The 13,468-nt window shown below is 35.6% G+C and overlaps 1 protein-coding gene across 1 annotated transcript; it reads right to left on the bottom strand.

Annotated features, from left to right (window-relative positions):
* Nucleotides 1-11,716: 11,716 nt before the first annotated feature.
* LOC119506837 (putative tripartite motif-containing protein 61) lies at nucleotides 11,717-12,226 on the bottom strand. The gene has a single exon (XM_037799911.1). The coding sequence runs from the start codon at nucleotides 12,224-12,226 to the stop codon at nucleotides 11,717-11,719; it is 510 nt and encodes a 169-aa protein (XP_037655839.1).
* Between the last annotated feature and the right edge of the window lie 1,242 nt (nucleotides 12,227-13,468).

Genomic DNA, 13,468 nt, shown 5'->3' with positions numbered 1-13,468 from the left:
TTCTTCTAGCATGTCATCAAGTTTCCTGTCTTAGTCCTGGAAAGAATGCTTCTTTCCTAGATAATTGCATAGATAACTCCCTCATTGTCCTACTCTAACCACCATACTAAAGTAGCAACATGTTCTGGTTTGCTAATGCTGCCAGAATGCAAAATACCAGAAATGGATTGGTTTTTATAACGGGGTTTATTTGGTTACAAAGTTAGTCTTAAGGCCATAATAGCATCCAAGCTAAGGCATCAACAACAGGGTAACTTCACTGGAGGATGGCCAGTGGCATCCAGAAAACCTTTGTTAGCTAGGAAGGCAGGTGGCTGGCATCTGCTTGCTCCCGGGTTGCATTTCAAAATATTCTCCAAAATGTCAGTGTCAGTGGTCAACCGCTGTCTTCAAAATGTCTGCCTTAGCTGCAGCAGTTGAGCTCCTTCTGTCTGAGCTTCTCATATAGGACTCCAGTGATTCAATCAAGAGCCCCCTGAATGGGTGGGGTCTATATTGCCATGGAAATTATCCAATCAAATGTTTCACTCACAGTTGATTCAGTCACATCTCCATGGAAACTGCCAATCAAAGGATTCCAACCAAATCAACACCAAGATTGCATTAAAGAACGTGCATTTTGGGTGACATAATCCATCCAAACTGGCACACCCCATAACTCAAATCCCAGTTCACCCATGCCCCTTTACTGTATTCTTTACCCTTTTATTGCAGTCTTTAACACCTTCTAAGATAGTATATAATGAACTTTCATATTTATTGCTTATATTCTGATTCCCTCAACTAGATTATAAACATCAGGAAAACAGAGACCTTTATTTCTTTTTTCACTGATGTGCCTATAGAGAACTTATCTGAAGAAAATAGGATTGGCAGTTAACCTTCCTTAATTAGTAATCCAATGGTGGTATTTGTCAGCTTTTGTTGTTTTTATTTTCAGCATCTGTTTTCCATATAAAACTTGAGTCTGAAACTAGATGCATGTTCACACAATATTGACAGAACCTCCTAGAAAAATGAAGACAATTCTGAGAAGAAAGCAATCTTGCGGAAGAAAGCAATCTTGCGGAAGAAAAGGTGACTACAGATCTCTAATAATGTAATTTTATAGTCCAGATGACACTTTGCCAAAGGCTAATTCTTCTGATCACTTATATGAGCCAATAATTTCATTTTTACTTGCAACATTTTAATTTGGGCTTCTGGCAATTATATACAAAAATCTCTGACTATCACTATGGAATGCAGGGAAGTTTTATTACTTAGCTGCTATTATTTTTGTCATAGTCTCTTTGACAGACAGTCATAATGTATCTAGAAAGTTTTTATTGCTGAAATGCATAAATTAATTTTAATAAGTCATGCCTAATTAATTCAATATTTCTTGTAGATTTTAGTATTGCCAAATAGCTTGTTGAAATAATTTTATACACCGTTCAGATATTTCAAAATCAAACTTTCTTCTCATTCTGGAACATTTTCAAACTCAGCTTTCTAACCTCATTTACAATTCTTCAGTAATTCACCAAGTACTCCAGATCATTTTCATCTATAAAAATCAGCTCACCTTCACAGATTTTACATTGTAAACAAGACGGTGAGCACCTTTCTTCAGTACTACAAAGTGCATACTTTTCTTTCTTGACTCTGGCTCTTTTTAAATTCACATTTTGTTTGCTCTGAAGCAACATGAACAGACCTCAACTTCCCATCTTCTAAATTGTACGGGAGATTTTTGTATGAACTCATATTACCCTTAATCTATTGCTTGCCTTATCATTTATCTCAAATTTTCTTTTAACTGTCAATCCATTTCATGATACAGTTTAAAATGCCTGTCTCCTTGAAATATATAGAGAGATCTGAAACCTCATTTAATTTCAATCCTTATTCATCTTCTCCTTTGAACAACGTTACAAGTATTACTTATTCAAGAACATTTCCTGTCATCTCTAATAATTTCTATCACTGTTTTCTGTTTAATCAGTATTCTGTGTTCACTTAAAACTTAGGATAAAATATTTTTTTCTGTATTTCCTCAAAATTTTCTCTCTATACAATCATATTTATAGTTTGATTCATAAACTAAAAACTCCCCAATTTGTAAATATTTCATAATTCACACAATTATTTATATTTACTATTTGGTAATATACTTGTGCTTTTTATGAAAATTTATTCTCACTGTTTTCCATATCTACTACCAAGAAGACACCAGTATTAACAGAAGTATCATTTTTACAGCTTAGGGAGTATTATTCCTGGGTTTTTGTCATAGTGTCTAATATATTAATTCACAAGTAAATCAGCATGTCTTTAAGTTGCTGTTACTTCCTGCAACTTTTTTACCAATTTACAACTGTTTTACAAGCTCAGTCAATTTCTCATTATTTCCGGCAAATTTGCTGTGAATACTGAACCCTTTTTCATAAAGGAAATACAGATTTAGATTTCTGCTAGCTTCTGGTCACATTTTCATCAACTAATCAATATATAATCTTGTTTTATGTGTGTTTGTGTTTAAGAACAAAATATTTAATATACATTGTTGATTGACTAACATTGAGCTCATGACCAACAGCACAACTGATGCCTGAACAAAGTTTATCTAGCACACCTTATTTGTTCTGTAAGGTACATCACAGCTTTCTTTTGATTAGGAACACCAGACAGCACTTCACCACTACTTTTGTGAGAAACTATGGCACTAATTTACTATGAAAAGGACACAGGTTGACAGTATGAGAGCTGAAAGAAGGTGGCAGAGCATTGCTTTTTTGACCTCAGTTGGAAACAGGCATGTTGAGCTACTCAATGTTTTTGCTCTCCTGTGCATGTCTGTGAATGATCACAAAAGTGTTACCAAGTATTGATTTGGGAGTTAAATATAAACATTAGCAAGCAGGTGAATTTGCGAATACAGAATCCTCAAATAATGAGGATCTAGTGTACACTGCTTTTTGTGTATTGATTTCCCAACAAAGATATTCAGATTTCTAAGATTGTTCCAAGGAAAAAAGAGAGCCTGGCAAAGATTGTTTTCTGCACTTTGCTTCCGTTGACAACACATTAACAAAGTCTTGACCTCTCTCTTTTCCCTGCTTCCTTGATCACTTGTGGTCATTTATTTATCACACAAACGTGTCTGCTTTTTCTGACTCCTGAGAGCTGAAGGTAGACCATGGTGAAGTTGGAGGTAAAACAAAACAAACAAAAAAAGAAAAAGAGAATTTACACTGACTATATTCTTCATGCAGGCATGAAAAAAATCACCCAAATGGTAAACATGCCCTACATTCTGCCTATGACGAGGCCTGTTTTGTTGTTTTGTATTTTTTTTTAATCAAAAATTTACATAGCACTTACCATGTGCAAGTCTCCATTCTATATAATTGTATAATTTTTGGAAAAAATAATTAACCTTTCCAAGCTCATATTTTCTCATCTCTGAAAAGAGTGTAATTTTGGCCCCTAATAATAAGGTTTTATTTTATTAAGAATATACATATCTATTTGTGTATAAATATCATACCTGATACCTAGTCAGTATACAATGCCATTCGTTATTATTTTTGTTGCTGTCTTTGCTATCATTATTATATAAAACAAAAACGTGATCTTAACTATTTGTTCCTTAAAACACCTCAGAGTCTCCTCTACGGCTACCCCCATCCCATTATACAAAAGCTTTTCAGGATAACATACAAGAACCTCCATGCCATGGATTCTTATAGTTCTCCAAAGACTTCTCCTGCTGTTACCTGACTCATATATGACTCACAAGAAATGCTACACTGATTTTCCTGGAATTTCATTATCTTCCCTTCCATAAGCAGCAATTGTGTCCTTTTAAACTCAAGTGAAATGCTTGAATGCTCTCATTTACAAACATACCTCTCACATCCACATGCACAGTTGTGTGAGGCACCCACAACAATTCCTATACACGCTGTACATACCCCATTCATAAATTTATGGCATCCTTTTGTAATTCGCAGTTGACGTTTTTGCCAACAGAAAGTACTGAAGTCTGGAAGTGTGTCTTGTTCATTGTAATTTTCTGTTTTTGGTTTAATTCAACATACATTTATTTGATGTCTCCAGTATTCCGGGCTCTCTTCTAGTTATTAAAAAACTTTTTAAATGATGTTTTATTTGTTGTAAAAAATGTATCCAAGCATTTAAAACAGATAGAAACAGCACTTGTTAATGTCCTTTCCCCCTCTTTACTATCTAAGTGGATGTAGTTCAAATCCTCTTCCAGGTCTGGAGCTAGAGGCCAACTGATGTGTTCAGCTTCCAGCTAAAATCACTGGGCCACTAATCACTGCTGAATTCCTTTCTATAATATCTAGATGTATACAGATAAAGTTGATGAAAAACTTTAAATCTCAGAATGCATCTCTTGCTTTTGTCTCCAAGACTTGTGGGTTTATTAATAGACTCAAAAATTTCCATGGCATAAGATACTACCTCATACCCTCAGATCTACTCCTTTGACTGGTCTTTTGCTGGGGCTTAAAGCTTCTGAATAAATGTATGACAGAGTTTCTTACATATTTATATACACATACAAATAATGGATGGGAGGAATTAAAATGCAGATTCTGAATTAGCAGGTCTAGGATGGAGCCTGAGGTCATGAATTTCTAGCATGCTCCAAATGATGACGCTGGCTGTCTGCAGAACAGGGCTTATGAAGCAAGAGGGTAATGGAGATATCAGGGGTTTGAGACAGGACCAGTAACAGTGGTGAGGATGATGGAGATAGTACTTCAGAAGCCTGCAAAGGAAAAATCCTATCTGTGGATGGACAGGAATCCAAGTCTGCATTCTGGGGCTGCTAATGTGGATTTCTTAGGCAATAAGGAAGACATTGAAGGAGGGACAACATGCCTCTTGATATTTTTAAGAAAACCAGAAAATACTAATTATAAAATAATAAAATGACTAGTATACCCTACATTTATTGAGCATTTGATTTATGTGTATTGAATATTATGCAGTATTTTTTTAAGTTCTTTATACGAATTTAAGATTTGATTATTGAGTTACATGGGAGCCCTCTGTATTTTCTGCTCAATTTTTCTGTAAACCTAAAACTGCTCTTAAAAAAACAAAACATGATTTGATTCTCCTAATACTCTGCTTTTTCAGATAAGGAATCTAAAGCATGAAGAGGCTATGTAACCTGCCCCCATATCAATAGATACTAAGTGGTGAAGCTGTGATTTGATCCAAGTAAGTCTGACTGCTGTGCTGATACTATTGACAAAATTTTAGAGATTTCAAAACATAGAAGCAAAACATGCATAGAGCACATGAGAAAAGAGAGTGTTAATACAACCATATAAACCATATAAACATTACACATGAACTCATTCTAACAATTTGTTGTTAATATAATTTAGGTTTTGTGTTTTTTTCCATGTTCCAAATTTAGGCTTTGTCGTTTTAGTCCCTAATTTTGAGGGTGTTTGTAGAATTTTAAGTAGGAAGTTGGAGCTAGTTATTTCAGAAGTGCCAGCCAGAGGGCTTTAAATCAAAAGCCTTATAAATTATTTGGAAGCTTCTCTTGATCTTGCATTGTGAAAACAGCGTGGTCTCATTTTGTGTCAATTCTCTGGATTTACTTCGGAATTTTAACCTATTTAGAATAACTTTTTCGTTTATTGTTTCCTAAATGTCTAATTTAAAAGGTCATAAAATTCTTTAACGTTGACACTTGATAAAATGAAGGCCTCTGAATTTAGCTTTGGCAGCAGTTGCACAAATAAAAATGGAAATATACATCTGATATTTTAGGTATCATTTTTCCTCAAAAGAGACAAAATATTTTATCCTGCATCAATAAAAATACAGAGCTTCCAGCAGAGCGGTGATGACCTATTGTATCCCCAGCTGCTGAGTTATTATCTGGGGTCTTAAATTCCACTTCCGGCACATATTTTCAAAGGATCTTTGGACTGAAAACCTCTGAGAAAACAGTGAACGGTGACAAAGGGATTAGAAACCAGTCGTATGGAAGCATTTGAAAGCATGCACAACATTTGACGTGAATTTATAATGAAACAGGATAGCTGTTCTCAAATTTTTGAAGCACAGTTTATCAGGTGGAAGAATTAATTATTTTCCATGTGGCTTCCTAAAAACAGAATAATAATGAATGCAGGTGGTCTGACTTATGACCATTTAAGTAAAAGCAAGCTGACCCCCAAATTAAAGCTGCCAAAAGCACTGGTATATGAATCAATTTACTCAGTCATTGATTCATTTGCTTATCCATTGCCCATTTACTGAAACCTTCTTCATGCCAGGCATTACTACAGCATAAATACAATAAGCTACCTTGACTGAGATTTCAATCTAACGTGAAGTACAGAGTGTGGGTCGTAGGTACAATGAAGGAAATAAGGTGATATGATAAAAAGTGAAACTGTAGTTACAGGATGGCCACAGAAGGCCTGATACATGAGCTGAGAGCTGAAATATGAGAAGGAGCTACCTAAACAAAGACCTAGGGGACAAAAGAACCAATAAAAACAGAGACCATGAGGTGGGGACAGCTTGGAAATTCGGAGGAACAAAAAGGTCAAGACTACATTGTAGTGAGTGAGAAGCGGTGACAGGAGTGGGAGTCTGAGACACAGGAAGCTGCCTTGTATATGCCTTGAACTGTAAGGGTAAAAATGAATCAAAAAAAGAAAAAAATATATATACATATATATATGAATTTTCCCTGGTGTAAAAAGGGAAAAAGACATCCCCCCTCAACCTCCTCCACATTTCCCTCTTCCTAGAGCATTCTTTAGAAAATTTGTAATTGTAAAACTTTTCCCTGTCCCATTGAGATGTATGTAAATCATTATTTAAAGCTAAATACTCCTTTTACCACCTTTACAACCCTAGATCCCAGGACTTCAGAGCCATCTCTGAAATGTAAACATCAAGGAAGTTAACACCCCTAACTCCCCATTTCCATGGGGGTTTAGCTTAGGTTCTGGCTCCAAGTTGTAACTATCTCCCAGTCTAAGAAATATGGGAAGTATTATTATTTTTTTGGATAGAGGTAATTAGCAAACCCAAAGACCACCCAAATTGCCAGTTCAATTTAAGATGAGCTAAGTTTGACAAATGATGCTATCAAGTACTCTTACTTAAAAGGTGAGATTTGTTTTCTTTCTTTGCAATCTCTTTGCAGATTGCCTGTGATAAGTCTCATTCTGGTTTAATGCTTATTCAATAACAAAATTGTTTTTGTTTCTTTTCTACCTTTGTGGAAAGTTTTTCTGGATTGGAAGATTTTGTTTTTAATTTTATTTCCTCAACAACAACTAGGTAGACCCTTAATAAGAACCTTTTCAAGAGTCACATCTTATACGCATCCAAAACTTAAGACTCTACATGAAAATTTTTGTTTGGTGTAAATTATATCATTTTCATTACCTAAGATTGGGTAATCATTTCACTGCCCACAAAAAGGAAAATTAAAAGGAAATTTAAGATGCATGTGACAGACTGTACTTCCAAGATGGCAGCAACAAGATCTTCCATCACATACCCTTTTATAATGTAACATTGACATGTATTCTACTTGTCTTCAGCTGGAATCTGGGAAGATCGGGAACTACAGTAGATGAGACATCATTTGATTTCTCAAGCAGCATAAAAAGAGGGGATACAACATTTCACTGGACCTCTTGGGATGCTTGCTCTGAAATCTCAGCCACCCTGCCCTCAGGAGGCCCAGATCACATGGAGACATGAGATCATTTGGCTCAGCTGCCATCCAACTGGAACTATAAGCAAGACCCTGAGTGAGATCCACCAACTGAACCCAATTAGCCCCCAGAAACATGAGACAGAATAGTAAAATAAATACTATTATTCTAATCCATCAATCTCTTGGCGATTTTTTTTTTCAGGAACAGATAACTGGGACAGTCTATATTAATTCACTGGAAGATAAGTAATATCTAATTATTAATATCTAATTTAGCCCTGTGAATATGTGTTTTAGGACCCAGATGCTTTGTTTTCTCTTTGGAAGCCTGAAAGCAAAATCATTTTCAAACGTTTTCTGAAAAGCTTCAGAAGGTTTTATAATTTTGATGTTCTTTTCTTTTGTCCATATCTTCTTTTAAACTTTGCATTTTTGATTTGGAATTTCCTTTTCCTTTTGTTTGAAGCAAATTTGCAGTGTATATTTGATGCTCCTCTTTAGTATCACAACATAAGTGGATTATCTTGTAATCATCTGCAATGTATACTATAATCCACTGCTATTGATTACTTTATCCTACTTTATGTACTATGCTTTTTTATTTTGTATTGATTCTAGCCTTTTTATTGTAATACACTTTTATATGATTTAGATTTCTTCCATGCTTTCTTATTTCGTACTCTGAACTGCCATAATACATATTAGCACTCCAGAAGTTCAAACCGTAAGTATGAATAAAATAATAATGTAAATGGAATATTTCCAACTTGTGAAACGTACATTATTAAATAATATTTTATATTCAAAGAATTTGAAAGCTAATTTAAAGGCAATAAATAGAATTCAAACCAAATAACAGACACTTATAGTATGGCAAAAATAGGAGTCTCCTTCAGTATAAACAACATATCTAAGGTCAGAAAGATTTATCATCCTGCGGCATTTCTGAGAAAATTTTGCAATTCCTTGACCCTAGCTTTTGAAAAATATGCAACTATGGAGCACTGAGACTGTACTGTGCTTTCTATTCCTCCTGAAAAGTATAATAGCTAATCATAGGGTAACTGTGATTCAAAATATATTCTCTCCTCCAAATAAGATTATACTAGAGAAAATAAGACACTACCAGCTACTCAAAGGGATTTATAATCTGTTCTTCTCTACAGACCTATCCCAAGGAAAATTGTGTATAGAATTATGAAAAAGCCACAAGGTTAGCCTAAAGCTCTGAAGTCTGAATTTCAAAAATAACTAGTTCTTCTATAACTAGGGGAGTAAAATTCAGATATGCTTGAATTAAAATGGGCTTAGGGTTAGGAATACAGAAGTAAATATTGAATTCTAGTTAGAAATGTTCAAATATAAAATATGAGAAATACTCTGCCTTATTCCATTTCTCTATAACAGTGGTTCTCAGAGTTTTCTTATCTATGCATAGATCAAATGAAGGGAATTTTAAAGTACCAATGCCTGGGATCTATCCCCAGAGATTCTGTTTCAATTGGTCAGGGGTGATCTTGGGCATCAATATTTTTTACAAAGACCAAGGTGATTTTATTATGTAGCCAGGGCTGACAATTGTAGTTTCACATTGTTACTGTTTCCCAAAATATTGTTCATGAATCTGTTTCTAAATTTGTTGTGAAAAAGGGGAAGAAACAATCCTTTAAAAATTAAGTTAATACCATTCCACTTAAAGGTCCACAGGTTATCCTTCTATTCTCTCCCTTGCCATGACTTCACTATAGGTAGAGTATATTTACTCACACCATTGATATTGGGATCTGTTCAAGGGTGTAGCACATACCACAGCCAAGCAGAGTTCTTACATGTGCCTGTGTGGTTGAGCATGGCCTCTTCTCTCCTGTCATTCACCATGAAAGGAACCTACCCCAGGTAGATGCTGCTCCTTCTTCACCCAGGTCCCAGAAAGAGTGACGTACGAAGAACTAAATCCAACCCCATCAGATCCTTGGATTTGTGAGAAATACATGTTTATAAATGTAAACCACTACAATCGTTACTTTTTTAAATGTAGCACAATTGCAGCAATAGCAAAATTTGTGTGACCAAGACACAAATTTAAACAGATTTCTTAACTCAAAATTCCTAGAACTATATAATAGCTAGTATGCACTATGGATCTTTCCAGAGAGGCCCATATCATTGAATTGACCAAACTTTAATTTTGTTAATGAACTTTTTGTTTTAGGAATAATTTCAAATAGCTCTTTTAAGTAAATCATACTACAGGAAAATGAAAAATGCATAAATAGTAATTAAAACATTATAATCTCTATGGAACTATATTAGAATCATGGGTGACTTATTGGTATGAACCACAAATAAATTAAATTGGAAATTAAGGCTTCTATATCCCAATTATAAAAGAGGTATTAAAAACTGGAAAAAAATTGAACAGGAAGTAATCTGTTTGTTTTTTATATAACTTTATTGATACATATTTTATATATTCTATAATTCATCTATTTCAAGTGTGCAATTCAACAATATTTTAATGTTTACCAAGTGTTTTAACCATCACCATAAATCAATTTGAGAATATTTTTGTCACTCCAATAAAATCCCTTATGTACATTAACTGTTGACTCTCCCTCTCTCCCACGCCAGGCAACCACTAATCGAATTTCCATCTCTACAGATTTTCCTTTTGTAGATCATTTTTATATATAGAATCATGTATCTGGTTTCTTTTGCTGAGCATAATGTTCTAGAGCTTCATCCATATAGTAGCATGCTTCCATAGTTTGTTCTTTTATATGGCTGAATAGTATTCGTTTGTTTGTTTTGTTTTGTTTTTAATTCGGAATCATTTTGTTTTAGAATTGCAAGACCATTTGGGAGTCATTTCTTCCAATGTTCTTGTGAAATAGGCATGATCAGTATGCTACATTTTAAGTACAGAAACAGAGGGGCAGAAAATGACTGCCTTCCAGTGTTTAAAAAAAAAAGACTGCAAGGCCACAATGCATTGCCTTTGACTCTAATTATCTCAAAAGAAAACGTTAAGAAAACAACCAATTCACAAAATACTATTATCAATGATATAATATCATGCCAACTGTTAGTAAATGTGCAATATTCTTAGTTCTTCATTCTATGGTTACTATATGGATTGTAAGAAGATCTGAAGCAGATCCAACAGAGAAACAAGGCCAAAGCTTTTCTTCAAATATATCAGAGAAATTATAAATGAGGCACCTATTATCCAAATTGCAAAATGAAACCTCCCACTTATCATAGTCCAGAAAAATGCCTATCAATCTGAATTTTATTGTAACCATAATAAAATCTGGCTCTGGTCTTACACCTGATGTAAAACCAGAGCCAGATTTGCCAGCATCCATCTGTTGGGGATGGTGATGTAATAGCATTTCTGGGGAAAGATTCTTTACAGACACCTACAGTCCATTCCCCCTTGCCTCTTACTTTTACCTGCCAGTAATGCCTGCCACAAACAAATTCCTGAGAACTCAAGAAAGATGAAAAAAAAGGAAAGTTCTCAAGATTGTAAGGCGAGTTTGAGTTCTTCTTCCCTAATGTCACAGGTTTTCTGTCTTCTAAGATAATGAATTTGGGGTGAGCAGTTTCAATATCCAGTGTCAAATTTACCTTAAATATGTTGATCATTTTCTGTAGGTTAAGATTGTCTTCAAGATAGTGGATATATTTTTTTCTTTAATGCACATGAAAGGACTGCTGGCATATTTAGGTTTTCGTATTTGGTGTAGATACTTTCAATACCTGGGAGTAACTCCAATTCTGACAGCACACCCTTTTCTGTTTCACTCAGATTTTTAGTGTATAAATATGCTGTAAGAATTTTACTTTATTTTCCCTTAGTTTTTGTCAAGCATCCTTCTCTTCAGTCTGCAAGTTCAAAATAATTACATCCTGCTCTTTTCCCAACTAACTCTTAAGTTGTTCAAAGTCAGAGCACAATTCCTCCCTCTGATTTTCCACCTTTTTTCCTCAATTCAAATGATTTTGATAGTGGATTTCTAGCCCCATTTCTGCATCTTCAACTTGCTTCTTAAGTGGCTCAAAGGAGCTTTTGAGTTTCTTCCTGTGATGAGCTGCAGCTTGCTCAAGAGGCATCAAATAGTGATCATGGTGTAAAGAGGAGACCTTGCACTGAGCACACAATAGGTCCAGGTCCTTCTCACAGAGCAGGGTTAGAACCTGATTGTGTTTCTTACACAGGGCTTTCTCTTCCTGAGATTTCCCCTTGCTCCTCCTGGTAGGAAGTTGCCTCACAATATCAGTGACATAATTGGTTATCAATCTTGAGATTCCTCTCAAAGCAGTGGTGGAGGCAGACAGGACATGGGAGGATGTCCTGCAGATCTTCCCAGCACTGGTTGATGCAGTAGCAACAAAAGTTTTGGTTGCAGTTAAGGGACATTTGTTTCTCAGGAAATCTAGGCCAATGGGGCAATTAGCCACTGCTTGGAATTCAGCCAGGGATGCTGCAAAGGCCATTGTGCCACGAGGAATCCTATCTAAGGATATTCCCTTCAGGAATGCCTTGTTTTCCAGGAGCTAAGAAATGTGAGAATCTGATGACTCTTCAGTCCTCTCTCCATCCTGAGAGTCAATATCTAGGAGGGCTCAAGCGTGCTGCTGCCTCCTTCCCTTAAACCGAGAAGATTCTTCCAATAGAAGCCTGCATGCACTGCCAATTGGAGATCACACAGCAGCTTCTCCTCTTGCTTCTGATCCCCAGCCAAACTGAAGCACAGAAATGGTGTCATTTTGCCCAATAAGGAGCCATATTCCCAGTAGCCAAATTGTACCTGCAGATGTTCTGTGGGGGTTGTGGCTCTCTGAATAGTATTCTTTAGTTGGATATATAACATTTTGCTTATCCATTCACCAGTTGATGTACAATTAGGTTGTTCCATGCTTTAAATGCTATGAATAAATACTGATAAGAGCATTTTGTGCAAAGTCTGTGTAGAAATGTTTTCGTTTTTCTTGGGTAGATCCCTAAAAGCAAAAGGGCTGAGTTGAGAATTAATGCAAATTTATAAAGTTTTAGTCTTGTGAGAAAGGCAAGAAATATGTACATAAAATGGTGTCATGATGTCTATAATAGTGGTACACAATAAACTGAAATGGGAGCAAGGCTATGGTCTCAAGGAAGAAGCAATATCTGAATTGAAAGTGTATGGGTAAGTAAGAATTATTCAGGGAAAGAAGTTAGGAAGGGTTTTCCCAATCAGTAATGACAGGAAAATAAAGGCATAGTTTGTGAACAGCATGAAGAATGCCTAAAAGGAAGGCAAGGAAGGAAGGATGTATAGGAAGAGATCAAGTTGTGGAATTAGGGCTGCTACTCGTGGTCATATAGTTTCTGAAAAACTGGCCTAAGCCACATGTGCTGGTTTGGATTTATCACGTCCCCCAAAACGACATATTCTTTGATGCAATCTTGTGGGGGCAGACATATTAGTGTTGATTAGATCAGAATTCTTTGATTGGGTGTTTCCATGGAGATGTGACTCAATCAACTGTGAGTCAAATGTTTGATTGGAAAATTTCCATGGAGGTGTTACTCTGCCCATTTAGAATGGGTGTTAATTGCATCACTGGAGTTATACTAAGTAGTTCACAGACAGAAGGACCTGAGAACAACTGAGAGTGACATTTTGGAGGAGCAGCAGCTAACAGGGACAAGCAGATTCCTAGAGAGGAATGTCCTGGGAGAAAGTCATTTTGAAA

Source organism: Choloepus didactylus, chromosome 12 (genome assembly GCF_015220235.1).
Source record: "Choloepus didactylus isolate mChoDid1 chromosome 12, mChoDid1.pri, whole genome shotgun sequence".
Taxonomy (NCBI): Eukaryota; Metazoa; Chordata; class Mammalia; order Pilosa; family Megalonychidae; genus Choloepus; species Choloepus didactylus.
The sequence above is the reverse complement of the archived record's forward strand: the minus strand, read 5'-3'. Positions and strand labels throughout refer to the sequence as shown.

Excerpts from the sequence above, each read along its gene's own strand:
- LOC119506837 (XM_037799911.1), bottom strand. The coding sequence starts at position 12,226 with ATGGCCTTTGCAGCATCCCTGGCTGAATTCCAAGCAGTGGCTAATTGC.